Source organism: Hippopotamus amphibius, chromosome 3 (assembly GCF_030028045.1).
Source record: "Hippopotamus amphibius kiboko isolate mHipAmp2 chromosome 3, mHipAmp2.hap2, whole genome shotgun sequence".
Taxonomy (NCBI): Eukaryota; Metazoa; Chordata; class Mammalia; order Artiodactyla; family Hippopotamidae; genus Hippopotamus; species Hippopotamus amphibius.
Genome location: NC_080188.1, coordinates 41,323,338 through 41,345,170, shown reverse-complemented (window position 1 = coordinate 41,345,170; position 21,833 = coordinate 41,323,338). Strand labels below are relative to the sequence as shown.

Genomic DNA, 21,833 nt, shown 5'->3' with positions numbered 1-21,833 from the left:
AAAAGAAAAAAGTGAGGAAGGAAGAAGGAAAGAAAATATAGTACAAGGGTATATACATCATTAAGACCATCCTGAAAGTTTGGAAACAACTTTTTTTTTCCACATAGAGAAATAGCCTTCCTTATGCACTTTTTCTTGAGGCTTCCAGAGAAGAATAAACCATCAAGCAAATAAGAACTATAAGAGCATAAGATTAGTGCTGGATTAGGTCCTACATGTAGAATAACAGGATATAATCAATCAATCAATAGGACCGCAAAGATCATTTGTTTCAATAGTTCTTAGTGTGTCATATCATAGAACCTATGGGAAATCTGATTAAAATGATAAACCTTTCCTTAGAAAATTGCACACACATACAAACAAATTTTATAGTAATTTTATTAAATCCAACTGAAACATATCCATGGACCCTGGACCTAGCCCGATCCTGATGTTATCTATCTTACCTATCATCTATCTATCATCTATCATCTATCTATCCTCTATATACCTCCTTACCTATCTATCAATTCATTTGTCCTTCTATCTAGAAAATGAGATCTAGAGATGTTATTCACATTGTTTAGAGACACAACTATGAGGTGGCACTCTGTTCTGTCACCAGGACCCATAACTTCCTCATCATGTTTCTTCCTACTCTTTTTTTTTTCATGATTAAATAAGTTTTTATTGTCACATTTAACTGCTTTGTCAGATATACATTGTAGGTCTCGGTATGGCATAAAAACAAAAATATTTTCCTGAATGTCAAAATCTGAACAGAGGAGATGGTGATGGCACTTAAAAAAAAATTAAATTTACACTGGTGCTGAAGCCACTAGAAGTTAGCTGATAAACACTGGAACACATGTGCAGAGAAAGTGGTCTGCAACATTTCAAATCAAATGGCAGTGGTGTAAGGCCCACAAAACTGGAGAGTAGGAAGATACAGACCCCAGAGAGCAGATACCTGAAGAATGGCAGTTCTAGCGTTTCATTTCCAGTGAGACTAGCGTAAACTTCTCTCCTACTAAATGAAACTACTTTTTCAGAACCTGGATCTTAAGCCTCTTAAACGACTTCCTCAGTCTCACAGGTTTTAACTAGTCCAGAGGAAAGGCAGTTATAATCCACGGCCTTAGCTTCATGGGCTGACCCCACCATAAATGGGGGGAGGAGTGTTGTCATTGCCAAACTAGGAGCTCATCGTGCTCATGAACATCTTTAGTGGTTTCTCACTTTCTGGGCCTAAAACTAGAAAACAAGCTGTAATTACATAAAAATGTCAGTGCATCCCGGCGGAAAGTCTCCACACATTCCACAAGCTATCTTCCAAATGGCAACTCAAAAAAGCATGGTTATTCAGGTTGAAAACGAATCTTTATTCAATAACCAAGATTCCCAAACAGTTTATTAAATGTCTTTCTTCCACAAATAAAACTAACACTAGGATTTGTCAGAAGATCTAAACGAGTTATCTTCCTTATGTACGAACTTGGCTAAATCCACTGTGTCTGGACTCTGTTCATCGTGAAACTCGGGTCTGGAACATAACTCCTTTCTGTTATGCTGCTGTGTGTCCTTCATTTAAGACTCCAGAACAGAGACCATAAATGTGGCTAGTGCAACACAGCAGTCACTGTAATTCCCCGAAAGAAAAATAAGTAATTTATTTTATGACATACTTATTTGGATGATTACTTACTGGTAATTAGTATTTCTACATTTTCTTTTTAAAGGCAACCATTTTAAGTGACAGTACATATCAGGCTAGTAGGAAAAGTTGAAACAAAGCCCTCTCTTTTGACCTCACAAAGTCATGCAGACAAAAGAAGGTACTTCTCATTTGTTCCAATCAGGCTTCTTGGAATTACCAAAATTTCTTTTCTGGCAAAGATGATTTCGGCTCATCATAGAAAGAAGGTTCTCTGAAGGCTGCTGCTAAACTAGTTTCCCTTTGAAAAAAGTAAATTTCAAGGCATGATAGTGCAAGAGGTAAGGTTTTGATTTATAGAACATTTATAGACTAATTGTGCTTAGTCTCTAATTTCCAATTTATTTTAAAGAACAGAAACTACGTTGATAAGTTTATCTTTGCCTAAATTTACCAGTACATCCATGAATCGCACCAGAATTAGGACAATTTGATTATCTTAATGATTCTGTCGTGAAACCTGCACACTGAGTCCTCAGGTGAGGACCCGTGGGTGTGAAGCTCCTACAAGTTCTGAACTCAAAAACTCTCGTCTCGGGGAGTCCAGGGGTCTGAGAAAGCAGTTCTCCCCCCAGATTAAGTCCTCAAAAAACTCTCAATAAGCAATTAAGGAAAACAGTGCTAAGTGGAGAGTTTCTTTTGTTTAGTTAAATCTGGGAGGTCTGAGTGTTCCTGGAGCCCCCGTCGGGATGTGTCATGGGTCGAGAATCCCTTGAATGTGAGTATTTGCTATTAGAGGGCTCTGTAGGGTCAATCAAATTTTCATAATCACTGTCGTCTGATTCCTCAGCACTGTCTCCAGCTGCTCTTTGGGAAGGAGGAGGGTCTGCTTCACTTCCAGGATATTTCAGTCCAGCACTGGTGGAGGCATAACTGGAGGAGCCCACGGCTTGGGGTTGAGGCATAAAGACGCTAGTTTCCATGTGAGAATGGCTCAGGGTATTTTCTTGATTATTTGGGCGAAGATCAGAATAAGGCGTAGGAGGATCCAAGGCCTCTGCATCTCCAAGCGTACTTCTGCCTTCAGCTGAGAACCCAGGATAGGGCATCCGAGGGCTGAACATGGGGTCCAAACTTTCAGATGGCATCTGTCTGCTTATCATTGCCTGCTGCAATCTTCTTTCTTGTTCCTTTTCATTCTTCCTCTGAGTGATTTGTCTTCTTAATTTGTTCACTTCTGCCTGACAAGATTCAACAACTCGTTCACTCTTTTCTACCTCTGCATACACTGCCTGCACTTTCTCCTGAAGTGCATTATAAACCTGATAAATTGCCCTGATGTCTTTCATTACTCCATCCTTGTCAAAAAAGTCAGTACCACGTTCTTTAATAACTTTGGCATAACTCTGAGAAGTATTTGGCACTGAAGACACTTTATACTCTTGCTGGCTAGTATTGCCTAGATAGGGAATAGCAAGGGATATCCTCTGATTATAACTTCAATTTGGTCTAAAGAGAACGTATTCTAAAGCATGAGTGGAATTGTTGGAGGAGGAGATGAAGCTGAAGAGAAGGAAGACGAGGTCAGGCACCCCAAGGATGCGGGTGAGCTGCTTATGGATAATCTGCTCTCTGTACGACATCTGCTGCTGTGTGTTTCGCCGGAATCTGTACCATCCAATAACTTTCTTTCTCCGATCTTTAAGAATCCTGTCCAAGCTCTCCTCATTAACTTTGCTTGCATAGTCATAAAAACTAAAAAGTTTTGAACAAGGCTGATGGTTATGGATTTCAATTACTTGTAGAAATTCTGTGTTGCTGATTTGGGAGTCACTGATGTTGAAGGTTTCCTCTTGTCTTACCTCTTCCCAGCAAAAATCCTTCGTGGTCGGCGTTGTTGTTGGAGCTGTGGAAACACACAGCGCTGAAGGTGTAGCCCGAAATGGAAGCCACCATGATGGAAATCCTCTTCTTACTATTCATGCTAGAAAGGAGAATATAGAGGAAGAAAGGACTTTTTTTTTACACATCTCTGACATTTTCATAGATTTTCTTTTTTAATGGTTACTTCCCTCTATTCTAAAAACTAATCTAGCTACAAGCCCATAAGAGATTGCTTCAGTTCACATGTCTGGTAAAGAAATCTTAGAATGTACTGGATCAATGCTATAGAATTTCAGTGGTTATTTCCTACGGTTCCCACACCTTTGCTGACTCTCCTAGAGGAAACAGTCTCAACTGTTCCATTTCCAACTAGTAACCTCATTGTTTTCTTAAGTAAGAAAAAACCCTAAATGACCCAAGTTGATGGCATTGTACCATTGATAGTGAAGGTTAAAAACACCTTGCTCCTGGAAAGAAGCAGATTAAATTGAGCAAAAGCGTTTTGGTGATGCTCAGAATGAAACTTCTACTTGTGTCTCACCAAGCTGCCAGCAGATCCTCTGACAATTGATGGTGCACATGTACAAAATGAAAACATGCCATGGCCTTAAGACAGAATAAGTATCAATAAGAAGAATGAAAGGTAATGATGATACCTTTAGTTCAGGAAATGCATCAGTTGTTGGGGAAGGATATTCCTGGACAACTGGATGCATCTACTTGTGAGATGAAGCAAAAATCTAGATGTAGAGTTCCCAGTTTATCAGTTTGATATAGGAAAGTCAGTATGGAAGAAATCAGTCTCACCTACAGTCATGAGCTACACCCTCCATGATTTTTCATGATAATGTCAAACATACCACCCAGAAAGCTTTTCAATATGTAAGTTTTTTTTCTGTTGCTGTTCATGACTTTGGCCATTCCTTGTTCATGGCCATTCCAATTATCTAGAGCATTAATTATCCAACCTTTGTGATGATGGAGAAGTACACACTCTCTGTGAAGGTTTAGGGAAACCCTTCCTTGTATCACTCTTTGGCACAGTATTATCGGCCATCCTGTGATTTTGCAATTTGATCTCGATGTTATCACTATAATCAGCGAATTTTTTTTTTAAGAAAAGTTCTTTTGGTGGAAGAATCCTTGGCTTTAAGAAGTTTGTGTTATTTTAATTTTTTCCTTGTAGACTACCCTACTATCTAGTGTTCAAACTGCTTATCAAGTTGCAGATGAGGCTCAAGTTTTTCTCTTTTTAAAGATGACAAGGGTTAGTCAATCAGCAGATACAGACTGCTACCACACAATCCCAGGTACATACATTCTTAAACTTCCTTGTAAAAAAAGTTGACATAGCTCTTCCTAAGTCATTTACCTACAAGATCAATTCTTTTTTGAGAACTACAGTTGAAACTACTATAAACTGTAGATATACTAAAAGTATAACAAGAGAATTTCCAAAAATTTGACTTGAAATTGATGTAGTACTCTAGTACACCTGAACCTACTAATATTTCCCCAGGAGTTAAACAATTTGCATTTAAAACATTTTCCAATAACATCACCCTGAGAGTGAAATTAAATGGCTATTTTATTACTAGAAACAGATTCTCAGTGCTACTGATATTAGTCAATTCACTTCAGTGTAACCACTTACACATCTGCTATGTTCCCAACAGTTAGGTAGATGATAGATCACCAAATATAAAAAAGTGAACTCTACATATAAGAATGCAGAAATACAGTTTACAATTACTTGTAAAATAACTCAAGTAGCAGTATTTTTAAATATAGAGATGCTTAATTATAAAGAATAAAGTCTGAAATTTTATAAGATTTTGGTATTTTGAAAATTTCTATGATATAAAGATTGATATCTTCATCTTGGATATTTACTTGATTTACTATTACATAGTTGGAAAAAGAAACCTTCAAAACCATGGAGAGACCATCTAAAGAATGCTGTGTAAATTAGTTTTTGAAGTCTCACTGTGCTACTTAAAACTAAGTTGTTTTAGCTACCAATACAGATATTTATTAGCAAGGACATTATTTGAGTACTTTATGTTTGAATGCTAATAGAATATGTCTACAACTTTAAGATGGTTATAATGAAGTAATTAAGCTATTTATATTGAAATAAAACAATTTCTCTTATTTCTAAAATATATATTTTACCTAAAAATAAAACTTTTTCTGCAGAAACAATTAGAATATGAGAAAAAAATTATTGGCTTGAACATTGGTTCAAATGACTTCAAGATCTATTCTTTGAGATTTAAAAAATGCACATATATTATGTTTCGATCTCCTTGGTTCCAAAACTTAAGGAGCAAATGAAAATGATCCATGGAGATGAATTAATTTTGGAGTAAATATTCCCAGTTTTTGTTGCCTCAGTGGTCTGGACAAATAGTATCTTCTGATTCTTATGATATGTTAGAGAAAGACCATCCAATTTAGCCTCTTTTCCTTAGGCCAGGGATGCATTTATTCTACCCGTGGGACATGTTTTCTTCCTTCAGGGCAGCTTCTTTCTTCCATGTTATCACTCTTGGCACTGCTCACACTTGGCAAGGTGTGATCCTCCACTAAATCCCATTTATATTCTTTCTTCAGTGGCAGAGTAGTACATTGATTGCCTCAATAAGTGCAAGGTAAAACTTAAGGTCAGCACTCAAACCAGACTAAGTATGAGGTTGAATTATTTCTTTGTGATGACACTACTTATTATGTTCTTTAATTAATTTATTATAAAATCTTCACTTACAGGGAAATGTACACAAATCTTTTATAGAATCTATTCTAAAAGGTGTATTTTTCTGTTCCTTTTATTTTGGACACTGAAAAAACATGATCAACTTTGGAGTATCTTAACTTTCCCTTGATGTCCTGGTGTAATGTCATCTTATTGTTAACTTTTTCCCATCGATGCTTTGCATCATACACTCATTGCCTTTTGACTGATAATAAATCATTCAACAACACAGTAATAGAAACCAGTATGGTGCCTGACCACATGCGGCAGCGTGTGCTGAGAGCATTGTGAACAATGAAATCAAATTCACATGTAGTAATTTCACTTCTATAGTCAAGTTACTAATGGCTGCCAAACTTCAGAATTAGCTGATAGAGTTATCCAAACTTATAAGGAACAGTCATTTAAAAATCTTCGTATGATACATTAATTAGAACTGAATACATCATTGTATTTATTATAATTAAAGCAAAGTACTAGAGACACTGTGTTGTTAAAATGAGAATCATATAGACAGAGAGTTTAGAAAATACCCCTTTTGAAGTCTGCTGAAAACAGTTAGCAATATAGTACTAATCCTGGACAAAAAAATGGGAATTGAGAGAAAGTAAAGTACCTAATACTTTTGAGGGCTTTATTATTATAGGCCAGACACTATGTTAAGTCCTTTACACTTAGTATCTCATTTAAACTGTGAACAAGTACTATCCTCATTTTACAGAGAGAGAAACTGAGACTCAGAAAGGTTAAGAACATTCCCAGTTTCATATGGTTAGTTGATGATAGCACCAGGAACTGAACCCAGGCATACTGATGTACTGCCCCCCACCATGGTAAAGACATTAATATGGAGAATAAAAATGAGTTATTTTACATATTCACTAAAAGCAGAAGGAGGGAAAAAAATAAAAACTATCAAAGAAATTGAACTTTTAAAATCAAATAGAAGATAATTTGAGAGAATGGTGTAGCAGGAAGTGTTCCTGAAAGAGACAGCTAAACCTCTATTCTTGAGCTTTTACAAATAAGATAGTGTCTACTGTGATCTTTGACTGTTGAAATAATACTGTAGCTCTTAATTCTCCCCACAAGTCCTATAATTCAATATGAAGATGCTGGTTTTCTTTTCTTTTTCAAAAAATATTTATTTATTTATTTAGTTAGTTGCACCAGCTCTTAGTTGCAGCTTGCTGGATCCTTAGTTGTGGCATGTGGGCTCCTTAGTTGTGGCATGTGAACTCTTAGTTGCAGCATGCATGTGGGATCTAGTTCCCTGACCAGGGGCCAACCTGGGCCTCCTGCACTGGGAGCACAGAGTCTTAACCACTGCACCACCAGGGAAGTCCCCAAAATACTGGTTTTCTTAAGAGAAGAAATGTGTATATACCGCATATTTCATTTCAGAACCTCAAATCTGGTTCTTGTACTTACTTGGACATGCTTCTTGTATGGCATAATTTCTTCCATTAAGTCACAGAGTTTATCTTTTACTGTATTATTATTTACAAATATAAATAGCTGAGAATATTTTATGAATTTTAACACATCAATTATGACTTTATTAATGAGAAATATTTTAATGTAAACATTAAAATCATTTTAAAAGCATATCTACACAATGTTAATTTCAAGTTAGCACAGTATTACTACATAAAAAATCAAAATAATAATGGGTTAATAAATTCATATACTAAAATTAACATAAGTTTTCTATACCTTTTTTGTTAGGTTTTTATAAATATTTACTTTTGAAAAAAAATCAAATCTCCGGAGAACAAAAGTTGCTTTTGCTAAGTTAAACTATAATTTTCAATATAGTTAAAGTGATTTGGTAAGTTTTTGTGAACAACTTATTCAAAAATTTTTATTCCTTCTCAAAATTATATTGTCATGTATCTCTTTGTCATATGTATTGTCACATATTGTCACATTCAGAAATTTTCATTCCTTCTCAAAATTATATTGTCACATATCTCTTCACCATATTGTTTATGACTATATGACAAACTGACAATCTACATCAGTTTTTCAATTTGTAAAATGTCTTGGGAAATATATTTCATGTTAATGTCAGTGAAATATAATGAAAGTGTTAAGATTAGATTCATATTGTATTTGTAGTATTTTAGATAAAGGTATTCTGCATGAAAAACAAAGATGCATGCTTAAAGGTTTTTTTCTCCCCCCCTTTAATATCTCCTGGCTCTAAGCCTTTAAAAGCAGCTCTTAAAATTGTAATATTCATCCTGCAACTTCACTGATATGCATTAGAAGTTCATGTATTCAGACTAAAATCTCTGTGGATGAATGCAGTTATCTAAAGCAAGTATAAATACTGAGGAATTCACACACACTTAATGGACTAAATTATTCTTAATGATGAGAAAAGAGAAGAGTTTTGTTTTTTAAAATTTTCTTTTTTTATCTTTTTGGGGGTAAGTAAGCTATTTTGATAAAACCTGTTATCTTTAGAGCTACAATGGACAGTATTAGAAAAAGATAATACAGTCCTAACACTTTACTTATGAGGAAAATAAATCCCAACGAGCTAAGCAGCTAGCTCATTATCATACCACCAAGGTAGCAAAGACAAGCATCCTGGCCCACAGACCGGATCTTTTCCACACCACTACATCTCGTGGTTGGTTGCCTCAAATGGGAGAACATGTAACAATTCTAAGCAAGAAGTATGAAGAACCATCAATGTACTTTAATGTTTTGTTGGTTTATTTTTTTGAAGATAAATTGAGGTCACATCTCATGCTGATCATACCTTCCCAACCGGAAACGTGTGGCTCTGTGAATCATCAGTTGACGTTGTGTGCCCTCCGTTGCTTGGAGGTTTTCTACAGAGGTATTGACAATTACTTCACTATGTGGAACCAGCTGGCACAAAATTGATCATGTGCATATCAGGCTATTTCCATGCTGCAGACCTCAGTCACTAAACCAGTCAGACTTGTTTCCTTTCTTGTTGGCAATGACTCAGTATTTTCCAGCCTCCCATTCCTGACCTGGATGATAAAGATCAGATGGTGACTGAATAGAAGCTGCCCCAGTCCTGGGTCCATGATGTACGTGTAAGTACTCAACTTTTCTCAGTTAGGGTTATCAGTGGGGACAGAGGTTTATGTCTGACTCCTGAGACAGGCAGGACAGATGTTGGTTGGTGGAGAGTGCTTTTAAAATAAGAGTTTTTCATGTGTGTTATTGTATCTTGTGTTAAAGTTTTATTTTGTTGTTTTTAAATACAATAATTTTTTTAAACAAAAGGAGGCAATGTGGCCCTTTCTTTCTAAATGGTAGAAGTAGAAATGATATACAATAATAAATTGTATTATATTTAAACATTTAGAAAAATCTGTGCCTCAAAGTATAAAGCATTTAATATAGTCCATTTAATTACTTCAGCATGATTAATAGCTTGGTATACATTTTTGTCATGTTGCTTATTGAAGCATATTTTGGGATAACTTGAAATATAAATGTAAGATGAGTCTATTAGAGTTTTTATTGCTTTAAATCTAAATAATAGAAAATATGGTAGCAATAGGAGTATTGCATCTATCATATGAATGAAATGATGAAATTAAAATATTCATATGTAAAAATGATTGAATTAACAAAATCTAGACTCAGTGACATTCGTCTTAATGGAACTGCAAAACAATTGATTAATTAATGAATTTAAGGTAAATAAATTTGTATTTATGTTTATATTCAGGTAACTTTAGGCTATTCTTTTACAGACTCATAAATGAATAACTGATATTTGATGAGAGTGATTTTGTTCAAACTCCTGCTCAGTCTAACCTTGCTTCCCAGAGGTTCTTAATCTTTCTCCAGACACCAATTTCCCACATGTTCTGCACTGACTGTTTCAAAACTTAATCATGATTTTGTGATAATTATAACTGTAAAATCATTTGATTGTGTCTTCAATTAAATACAATACCTTAAGCCTTTAGGCTATGACACTTAAATAAGGAGTGTTCCTGCCCTCCCTAATTTACTGTCAAATAATAGCAGAGCCTGAGGAAGACTGTCCATTTCATGAATAAAGCTTCCCTCATGTACCTTTTCATGAGAGCATTATATAGCATACTATTTATACTTCTTACTACATATCAGTAAGTGTATTTCTTATTTACCAAGATAAGGTTAGAGTAAGAAAAAATGTGCGGTAGAAAAAACTTACTTTTGTACTTAACAAACTTTCATATAAATATGATATGTTCAAAATTTAAGTTTTTAAAAATTAGCAAAGGGCTTGAAGTTCTCTTGTTCTTTTTTTCCAGAATTCTGTGGTCTTGGCTTTTCTATCAGCCTGGTTCTCTTCTTCCCAATTTATGGCATCCTCTCTACTCATTCAGTTTTCCACTCTGAAAGTATTGTTACAGACATATGAGATTTCTGTATTGAAGCCTCATCAGCTTTGATCCACAGTTTATAGTTCTAAGGATTTAAGTACCTTTCTAATTGGATTCCAGATCAGTATTATTTTTAACACAGATATTCTGTTCAAAAATATGGATTGTGCAACAGAAATAAGAAGATTAGGCAGTGGTTCATTTAATTCATTTGTAAAGGTATTTTGCCCAAGGGATCTAGTCTCTTGAAGAGTGTATGAGTTAGATATATGATGGCTTCTTAGCAGAAGTTTCCCATTAGTGTAGTGGAAGGAATACTAGCATGAGCTTTAGATGTGTTCTAGATCCAGTTTTGGACAAATCACTTACTTCTCAAGACTTTATTTTTATCTATAAAATATAGGGAGAGTTTACAATAAAATAAATGAGGGCTGGAGGGGTGTTGTCAGCATCAATGGGACCTGAAATATTTTTTGTGAATAAGCATGAAGCTATTTTTGGTTTATTGGTTTATAATTTGGATACTTTTGTATTATTCATTTTGGTTTTTTCTTTGTTGTATTAAATAATATTGAAATAATATCTGATGTTAATATTGTTCTGGTTTCACTATATTGTAAGTAGTAAATTTATTATATTGTGGAACAGTAGTTTTAAATATATGATTATATGTGTGCACCACACTGTGATGTAGAATATTTATTACAGTGAGTCATGGTCAAAAATATTTTTTAAAACTTGCGTTAGATAGCCTTAAAATTCTTTTGAATACTTAAATTCTATGATTTTTAAAGTGCTAACAGTTAGTTAATATGGAGAACATTAACTTCTTAAGGCCTTAGAGAACCACTTAAATTATCCTAGAGTGTAGACTGTTTCTTCATTAGTCCCTATATTTGGTGCTGTCTATAAGTGAGGCACAGATAAGAGAGATGGTTACCAGAAAGTAGAGATCTTAGAGGCAAGAGGCAAATCAATAAGCCACACCCTAATGGCATGATTTGATAAATGTTCTAAAGAAAAGTATAAGCAAGGTGCTATGGGGGTACCCAAACAATCTCATAAAAGCTTCTCTGAATATGTAATGATTGAGTTTAGTTTTAAAAAGCAAGTAGAAAAAAAAGAAAAAAAGAAAAAGAAAATAGAAAAAAAAAAAAGCAAGTAGGAATTAGTTGGCGGCAAGAAGGAGGTATTCTTGGATAGAGAGAACATAGCCCTTGCAAAAATCAAGAGACTTGAGATATATTCACAGATAGACATTGGAAATTATAAAAAGGAAACTGAAGTGATAGACTATGAAGGGCCTTTTGTATCAGATTAACATCTTTGAATTTTGAGAGTAGAGCAAAATTTAAACAAGAAGAAGAAATGATGGAATTTGAGTAGACGACCAGAGTAGTGTGGTGGTTCTACTATCTTTTGGGTACAGTTGCAGAACTAAATGAGAGGAGCGGCAAGAAGACCATCTATGCACATACCATTTCTTCTGCCTATAATGAATGTTCCTTCCTACATTAGGTGAGACCCTATAGTCTTCCTACCCTCATATCTTACATCTTAATTATACCTGAAGCCATCCTATTCAAACTTGCTTAACATATGGTATATACTTCTGTTGGCACTTCTCTATATGATTAAATATTTGTTTACAATTATGTCTTTCTAGTTAAACAGAGAATTGTCTGTATTCCAAGTGCTAAACATTGCACTTGGTCCATTGTAGACTTTCAAGATTTGTGTGCTGACTTAACGGTAACATATGCCTGAAGCTAAAGAACAGATACTAAGAAAAGACAAGAGGCCAGGAGTAAATGAAAATTTCAGATTTGCTTTTCATTATATATTTGTTCAAGAAGACCTATGGAATAGGTCTTGAGATACAGTAATTCAGAAGGTAAATAAAAACCTGAACAGTGGAAAGAATTTGCTCCAAGTAAACTTACATTATGGTGCTGATGAGGATTTATTATAGAAGACGTGAAAACATCAGATAAATGCTTATGGACTAGATTTTATAGTTTCATTTATTTGTTAAACCAACAGATACTTATTATTTTAGCTTAAGTGTAATAGTAGCACACTGTACACATACTTTATGTGCATATCTACATACATTATATATACACATGATATGTATTGTTCATATACATGTGTATGAAGATAGCATAGAAACCAGTATCTTGACCAAAAAGATAAGTCTGTGTTGCTTTGAGCAGCTATTTACAGTAGTCTTTGAGAAAGATGTCATGGCTTTGGAATACTGTGAGGCTGGATGTATTAGGGTGGTGAGTGAATATTTAGGAATGAGAAAAGTTTCATACTCTTGAATCATACAATCATTATATAGCCTCATATAATGATTATGAAGCACTTGAAACTTTAGCATTTCAGGAAGCTTAATATTTAAAATTTAGGTTCAAAATACAATTTAAAGCCAAATCATAGATGCTTGCATTTGTTGTTTTGGATTCTGTACAATGTATTTTCTTCTAATAGTGTATATGACTAACATTTGACTCTTAACTGATCCCCTGTAGTTGCCAGTATTTAAAATGTATTGATTTGTCATCAAATTATTTTGCAAAGTTCTTAAGATTTTATAATTAATTGCTTCATATTGCTCAGAATTTGAAATCAGTCTACTTTGAGGCATTCAACAATTTATATAATGTTATTATTGGGTGAAGAGAGCAGCCCGTATTTCAGGTATTTCATATAAAGTAAAAATGAATTTAAAATGTAACTTAGAAAATATACAGCAGTATGATCTACTAATGGGAACCATGTGAAACTGCCCTTTGTGTAGGTTAAAAATGTCTGAATACCAGAGACTTCACATGGTTCAAACTTACCAAGTCTCTTCCAGGTTTTCTTTTATTTATCCTAGAATATAAGTCATGGAATGACCAATGCAATTTAAAACTTACACGATTTTAAAACTTATCAAGGCAACTTTTGAAAAATCCTTCGAACTACCTAAAAAATACTAGCTTAGATACTAGAATGTCAAAAAATCTTAAACACGCACATCCCACCTGGTGAGATAAAATAGAGCAAGTCAGCAAGAATTAAATCCTGGAAATGGAGAAAAGAAAATCCAGTGCAAAACAGAGTGTAATATGTGTCTAGATACTATCGTAAGCAAAAAAGGGAAAATAGTCCAGATAATCATGTGATCTACAAAATGTCAAACAACTGCCTCAAGCTTTGTAACTCGCCTTCTCACACCCATTAATAGATTCTTGTATATGCTATGCCCTGCTTCTTTTCATAATCAGCCAAATAAACTTGAATAGGAAGAAAGACCTAAAATGAATGAGGCCTTTGTACAATATGCCAGTGTCAAGTCATATGTGAAGAACTAACAGTTTCATTATGATGAAAGTTTTTAAAAATAGACTAAAAATCAGGTCAGTTATGTTACTTCCATACTGAACTCAATGATATTTTCAGACATACCTTCACACTGAAATCATGATTTCAGCCATTGTATAGACCTGAATAAGTTGTAGAGACCTGTTAAGAATTGAGTTTGACATATTAGCATAGACATCACCTTGAAACTATGTGAATGGTATCATCTTAGCTCCCCTCTCTAAGTCAGTGAGGCATTTCCTGCCCCATAATGACCCTACTACTTACCTTGCTCTCCCTATAATTCTTCCTTCCATGATCATCTCTCTTATTGGTGGTTACTATTCTCTGATTATACCTTTATTTCCAATCTCAAACTTCAGTTGCTTTAGGTGGTACTGGCCACCATTTCTGCTATGGTAAGGTAGAGGAAAGATCAATCCATTTTTTTCATTACTTACTTATATATTATATCACTTCTAAGAACAGATTAACTCATAGAGTATTGTGAATCAGTACTTGGGTTATTATCAGATAAAATGGTTGAGGCAAGTGCCTTTACCTTTACACATTTTCAGTAAAGTTAACGCAAGAAAGATGTCCTCTTCGGAGGAAAACAAAGACTTAGGTCCCTTGTCTTTCATGATTCATCTTTTCAGGGGCAGCTACTCTTTGTTTAGAACTGCTCCTGTGCTCTTTACCCCTTGGTAAATTAAGTGGGTATTTAATATTTCCTTAAAATTGGCAAAACTACTCATTTCTCCTTGTTTTAATTTACTTAGCTGGTCAACTGCCATCTCCCTCTTGCTGACAACATTTTTTCCCTTTATTTTATTTTAATTTTTTACAGTAGGTCCTTGTTGGTTATCTATTTTAAATACAGCAGTGTGTACATGTCATTCCCAAACTCCCAATCTATTCCTCCCCCCACATCCCCCTGGTAACCATAAATTCTTTCTCTAAGTCTGTGAGTCTGTTTCTGTTTTGTAAATAAGTTCATTTGTATCATTTTTCCTTACACTCTGCATATAAGTGATATCATATGATATTTGTCTTTGTCTGACTTACTTCTCTTAGTATGATAACCTCCAGGTCCATCCGTGTTGCTGCAAATGGCATTATTTCATTTTTTTAATGACTGAGAAATATTCCATTGTATATATGTACCACATCTCCTTTATCCATTCTTTTGTTGATACACATTTAGGTTGCTTCCATGTCTTGACTATTGTAAACAGCACTGCAATGAACATTTTTGTGCATGTATCCTTTTGAACCATGATTTTCTCCAGATATATGTCCAGGAGTGGGATTGCTGGATCATATGCTAGCTCTATTTTTAGTTTTCTAAGGAACCTCCATATTGTTATCCATAGTGGCTGTACCAATTTACATTCCCACCAACAGTGTAAGAAGGTGCCCTTTTCTCCACAACATCTCCAGCATTTATTGTTTGTAGATTTTTTTTTTCACTTTTTATTATGGAAATGATTCAGTCATACATAACAATAGAGAAAATAGTACAATGACTTCCCAGGTATCTAACATCTAACTTCAACAATTATCAATATTTTCTAATCTTGTTTCATTTATCTCCTTCTACAACTATTTTTACATGTTTAACTTTTTTCTTTTGAAGTAGTTTCTGACTTACAGAAAAATTGCAAAAATAATACCAAAAATTTCCATATACCCTTCCACCAAATTTCCCAAATCTTAACATTTTGCTACATTTACTTTAATTTCCTCTCTCTCTCTTCCTCTCCCCTTCCCTCTCTGTCTCTCTCTCTTTCATATTGGTGCTACAGTTGTCCCAGATTTGGCTGGTGGGAGCCCCTGCAAGCTGGTTCCTATGTCTTCCTGATGTTCTTCCATCATTCTTTGAGCACTTCTCTGTTTGTAGATTTTTTGATGATGGCCATTCCAATTGGTGTAAGGTGATGTAGTTTCGATTTGCATTTCTCTAATAACTAATGATGTTGAACATCTTTTCATGTGCCTCTTGGCCATTTGTATGTCTTCTTTGGAGAAATGTCTATTTAGGTCTTCTGCCCATTTTTTGATTGGGTTGTTTGTTTTGGATATTGAGCTGCATGAGCTGTTTGTAAATTTTGGAGACTAATCCCTTAACAGCCGTATCATTTATGAATATTTTCTTTCATTCTTTGGGTCACCTTTTCATTTTGTTTGTAGTTTCCTTTGCTGTGCAAAAGCTGAAATCATTTCCTCTAAGATCAGGAATAAGACAAGGATGTCTACTTTTTCCACTTTTATTTAACATAGTTTTGGAAATCCTAACCATGTCTATCAGAGAAGAAAAAGAAATAAAAGGAGTCCAAATTGGAAAAGAAGAAGTAAAACTATTACTGTTTGCAGATGATATGTTGCTATACATAGAAAATCCTAATGATGCTACCAGAAAACTACTAGAGCTCATCAATGAATTCAGTAAAGTTGCAGGATACAAAATTAATACACAGAAATCTCTTGCATTTCTATACACTAAAAAAGAAAGATCAGAAAGAGAAATGAAAGAAACAATCCCACTTTCCATCACATTGAAAAAAATTAAATACCTAAGAATAAACCTACCTAAGGAGGCAAAAGACCTGTACTCTGAAAACTATAAGATGCTGATGAAAGAAATTGAATACAACAAAAATAGATGGAGAGATATACCATGTTCTTGGATTGGAACAATCAATATTGTCAAAATGACTATTCTACCCAAAGCAATCTATAGATTCAATGCAATCCCTATCAAATTATCAATGACATTTTTCACAGAACTAGAACAAAAAATCTTAAAATTTGTGTAGAGACACAAAAGACTCCCCAATAGCCAAAGCAATCTTGAGAAAGAAAAATGGAGCTGGAGGAATCAGGCTCCCTGATTTCAGACTATACTACAAATCTACAGTAATCAAGAGAGTATAGTACTTGCACAAAAATAGAAATATAAATCAATGGAATAGGATAGAAAGCCCAGAAATAAACCCACACACCCATGGCCAATTAATCTATAACAAAGGAGGCAAGACTACAAAATGGATGAAAGACAGTCTCTTCAATAAATAGTGCTGGGAAAACTGGAGAGCTACATATAAAAAAATGAAATTAGAACACCATGCACAAAAATAAACTAAAAATGGATTAAAGACCTAAATGCAAGACCAGATACTATAAAACTCATAGAGGAAAACATAGGCAGAACACTTTGACATAAATCACAGCAATATCATTTTGATCCACCTCTGAGAGTAGTGAAAATAAAAAGAAAAATAAACAAATGGGACCTAATTAAACTAAAAAGCTTTTGCACAGCAAAGGAAACCAGAAACAAAATGAAAAAGCATTAAAAGTTAAACATTAAATACAAACATTAAACATTAAAAATTAAGAACATTAAACATTACTTATAACTGATCTGTAACATTACAGAAGATATGGTTTATTAGCTGAGAATTTATTCATTCACAAACTTATGGACTTTGAATAGATGTTATAGTGTTATGTATACCTATTTATATTGTGGGCATCTATTTGTCCTGACTCTCTCAGGACCCTACATTAGTTGGAAGTTTGCATGGCTGCGGTAGAGTTGCAGTTTATTACCAAGGAACATAGTAAAGCCAATTGTTGCTGTATTCTTGCCTTACTACCCAACTCAAATGAGCTGAGATAGGTGCTATTGCTGATATTTGAAAGCATCAACCTACATTTCTTCAAACTAAAAAAAAATTTTTTAATTCCCCCAGTTTTTTTAAGTGGATCAGGAATTCAAGAGCACTGATGTGCTATCTCTAAACTAATAAGGATAAGAAGTACTTTATTAATGATTGTCTTTTTGGAGGGGATTTAATAAATTTTACATAAGATGCACTTTCATTCAACAGGCTATGTATTAGGATTTGTTCTAAATGCCTGGAACTGGATTATCTACTTTACGTGTTTTCCATTCATTAGAATAAATAAAATAATTTAGAATCAAATCTACCTATTAGAATTGCATTTTCTTTGACTCGTGTTGCTTTTGCCAATGCTAGTGTTATATTTATAATGCTTAGCTGCATAGGGGAAACTACATAGAAACTAGATTTCAAAAGCTGCAGTATACTTAATGAAATATGACCATTATTATACATATAGCTATAAAATAAGCTCTTGTTTTCTGTATGTAATTCCTTTTCAGAATTTTATCTATAGCAAGATGTAACACCATAATAAGTTGATTAATAGATTTTCATGCAAATATAGAAATTATTTTTGATTTAGTTATGGAAATAAAAGAAGGATCTGTCAAAATATGAAATTCAATAATAGAACCCTAGTCATTCTTACAAAGACAAAATTTAATACTTACAGTGTTTAAGCTATACACACAGTTTGTCAGCTTTCTTTAAAAGCTCAGGAGATAAAATTTAACTATTCTACGTAATTCCACAGCTATAAGGTATGTCTTTTTAAGCTTCTAGGAATTAGATGATTTTACTACAGCAAATTACTATCAATTAACGACAATGTATACTTAGACCTTCAAAAAGTAAAAAATGGATTTTTGAAAAAAAATTATAAATCTAATGAAATAGCATTTGGGTTGTATGATATTTAAATTCATTAGTCAGTGATAAGGCAGCTCAGCATTCTAGAGGAAAATTCCAAGAATGAGAAGCTCTTATATTTCTTCATATGCAGCACTCTCACTCATTACCTCTTTCACACATGGCCCTTTAGAAATGTGACAGAAAAATTATTCTGGGGCATGTTAATTTTGTTAATTTAATATGCAGATTATATTAGTTGTAAATGAGAACACTGTTGATATCTCTTATTTAGGACATTTAAATCTTGTGTGTGTGTGTGTGTGTGTGTGTGTGTGTGTTTAAGCTTTTTTTGGAATATAATTGCTTTACACTCCTGTACCAGCTTTTGAGGTAAACCAAAGTGAATCAGCTGTATTTATACATATATCCCCATATCCCCTCCCTCCCACGACTCCCTCCCGCCCTCCCTCTCCTGGCCCTCTAAGGCATCACCCATCATCGAGTTGATCTCCCTTTGTTACACAGCAACTTCCCACTAGCTAACTATTTTACAGTTGGGAGTGTATATATGTCTATGCTACTCTCTCACTTCATCCCAGCTTTCCCTTCCACCCCTGCCCTCCCAACCCCATAGGACATTTAAATCTTAATCATAGCTCCTCTCTCTCTGTTGGATTGCAAAATACCACTGAAATGCAAACCTTTACACCAGCCAATCACACAGGAAGGTAAGGAAAGAACACTGGTTGCTTATTGAAAGCAAATGTGTTTTTAAAATACATTTTTATGCATTTAATTATTTATTTTACCAGAGACTAAATAGAAATAGCACATTCTCTTTGGCATCTGTGAGCTATATGCATATGTGTGTGTGTGTGTGTGTCTGTATGTGTGTATATATATATATATATACAAGTATGTATATAAAATAGAGTTGTATTTATTGCAAGTTGAAATTATTGTAAGTAATAGCATTTGTATAACTATTTGGTCTCTGAGTAGGAGACAAAATTTTGAAGATTTTTTTAGGGATGGCATGCCAAAAAATTATAGAGCATCAATAAATGCACAAATTTTTTGTTAGAAGAGTGTGTGATTAACCATTTACAAATTCCTTTTTAGTCATTAAAACTAGTTTAATTCTGCTTTTGTGCCCTATGATATTCTTCCAAACTCAGTTTCAAGTAGCAGAATTTGGTTTCTCAGGAAGCATTTTATGCTACATTAAGTAAGAATGGTTAACTTTATTTTAGTTCAAAGAAATGGATTTGAGTTTAAAAAAGAATTTGGTGAGGGGCCATTGAGCTATCCTATAAAATTAAAAAAACAAAATTGACATGGAAGGTATGGATCCAGTCAGCTGGCTATGTTATATAGAAGGGAAGGTGAGATTTCACAGGCAATTTCTTATAATTTAGCATTTTTCTTTTCAATTTCTCTTTTGCCAATATTTGAGAAGAGAACTGGGTCATTTTTGAGGACAAAACATGCCTTGCCTGTTACCTGATCTGAGTTCAAAAACCTAATGGATAAAATTGTTGCTCTCTTGTTAGGTGATGGGCTATTTGTCCACAATTTCAGGAGACAAAGTAGAATCTCAGACCAGGGATTCTTAATTTGATTCCGGGAAGTTACTATGGTTGTTATTAATTGATCTTAATTATTTATGAAACGTTGGTTTACACCCTCCTTGGCTTCCTGAAATGCTGGCCAGTTGTGAATCTGAGGTTCATTGTAATTCATATTCATAGTTGAAATTTTCTAAGTTAACAAGATTTTCTAAGTAATGCTATACAATGGCCTTTTACAGAAGGAAATATAAAAGAAGCAGAAGACACACCTCTACCCTTTAGGATTTTACAATCTTGGAGACGTAAACTTTAAAAAATATTTTGCATAACATGATACAACTCTGTATATTTACATTATTATTTCTTAATAAACTTTATATGCTATAAAATTGGCCAGATTTATGAAGCTAATTTTATACACTCATACACAAAAAATTTTGTGGGATAATTTTACACTTTTTGTAGTAACTACAGGCTGTTTTCATTCACGCTCATTATGTTTCATACACACTGGTCTTATTTCACTAACATGAACTAACCAAGCTTCTCTCGTAACACACGCTGCTTCCTCTGCTTGTGCTGCTCTTCCCTGTAAGCTTCACCTAATTAGATAATCCTCCAGGTTTTGGTTCCAATGTCCTCCAGGAAACCTGCCCTGATCCTTAATCTATTTTGTTAATTTCAAATTTTTACTGAAGTATAGCTGATTTACAATAATATATGAGTTTCTGTTGGACAGCATAGTGATTCAGCATTTTTACAAATGAGATTGCATTAAAAGTTATGATGCGGTAATGGCTGCAATTCCTATGGCTTTCAATGCTACTGTAGGTGGTAAAGGCGTACCTCATTTTATTTCATTTCATTTTATTGTACTTCACAGATACTTTTTTTTTTTACAAATTGAAGGTTTGTGGCAACCTTGTGTCTAGCAAGTCTATTGGTGCCATTTTTCCAACAGCATTTGCTCACTTTGTGTCTTGGTGTCACATTCTGATAATCTCACAATATTTCAAACAGTTTTATTATTATATTTGCTATGGTGATCTGTGATCAGTGGTCTTTGGTGTTATTATTATAAATGTTTTGGGTCACTACAAACTGTGCCCATGTAAGATAGCAAACTTAATTGACAAATGTTGTGTGTGTTCTGACTGCTCCACGGACTGGCTGTTCCCTCTTTTCTCTCCCTCTCCTCAGCCCTCCCTATTCTCTGAAACAAAACAATATTGAAAATAGGCCAATTAATAACCCTACAATAGCCTCTAGGTGTTCAAGTTAAGGGACGAGTCATAACGTCTCTAACTTTAAATCAAAAGCTAGAAATGATTAAGCTTAGTGAGGAAGGCTTAGTGAAGAAGGCGTGTTGAAAGCCAAGACAGGTCGAAAGCTAGGCCTCTTGCACCAGTTAGCCAAGTTGTAAATGCAAAGGAAAAGTTCTTGAAGAAAATTAAAAGTACAATCCAGCAAACATATGAATGATAAGAAACAGCCTTATTGCTGATATGGAGAAAGTTTTAGTGGTCTGAATAGACGATCAAAACAGCTGCAACATTCCCTTAGGCAAAGCCTAATCCAGAGCAAGGTCCTAACTCTCTTTAATTCTATGAAGGCTGAGAGAGGTGAGGAAGCTACAAAAGAAAAGGTTGAAGCTAGCAGAGATTAGTACGTGAGGTTTAAGGAAAGAAGCCATCTTCAGAACGTGAAAGTGCGAAGTGA

At 34.3% G+C, this 21,833-nt stretch overlaps 2 protein-coding genes across 3 annotated transcripts in view; one reads left to right on the top strand and one right to left on the bottom strand.

Annotated features, from left to right (window-relative positions):
• Positions 1-2,312: 2,312 nt before the first annotated feature.
• Positions 2,313-3,595, bottom strand: LOC130849779 (BRISC complex subunit Abraxas 2-like). Its single transcript, XM_057728937.1, is given in 2 exon segments — positions 2,313-3,501; positions 3,503-3,595. Coding segments are annotated over 2 exon segments (1,248 nt in total). The 5' UTR covers positions 3,593-3,595; the 3' UTR covers positions 2,313-2,343.
• A 5,668-nt stretch (positions 3,596-9,263) lies between these two features.
• The window catches only part of LOC130849812 (transmembrane protease serine 11F-like), a 59,418-nt gene continuing 46,848 nt past the window's right edge, over positions 9,264-21,833 (top strand). The window contains exon 1 of one of the 2 annotated variants that reach the window (XM_057728992.1): positions 9,264-9,355. In XM_057728992.1, coding sequence (XP_057584975.1) covers positions 9,345-9,355 — 11 coding nt within the window. In that variant the 5' untranslated portion in view covers positions 9,264-9,344. The remainder of the gene's footprint in view (positions 9,356-21,833) is intronic. The other variant, XM_057728993.1, reaches the window with a different exon arrangement.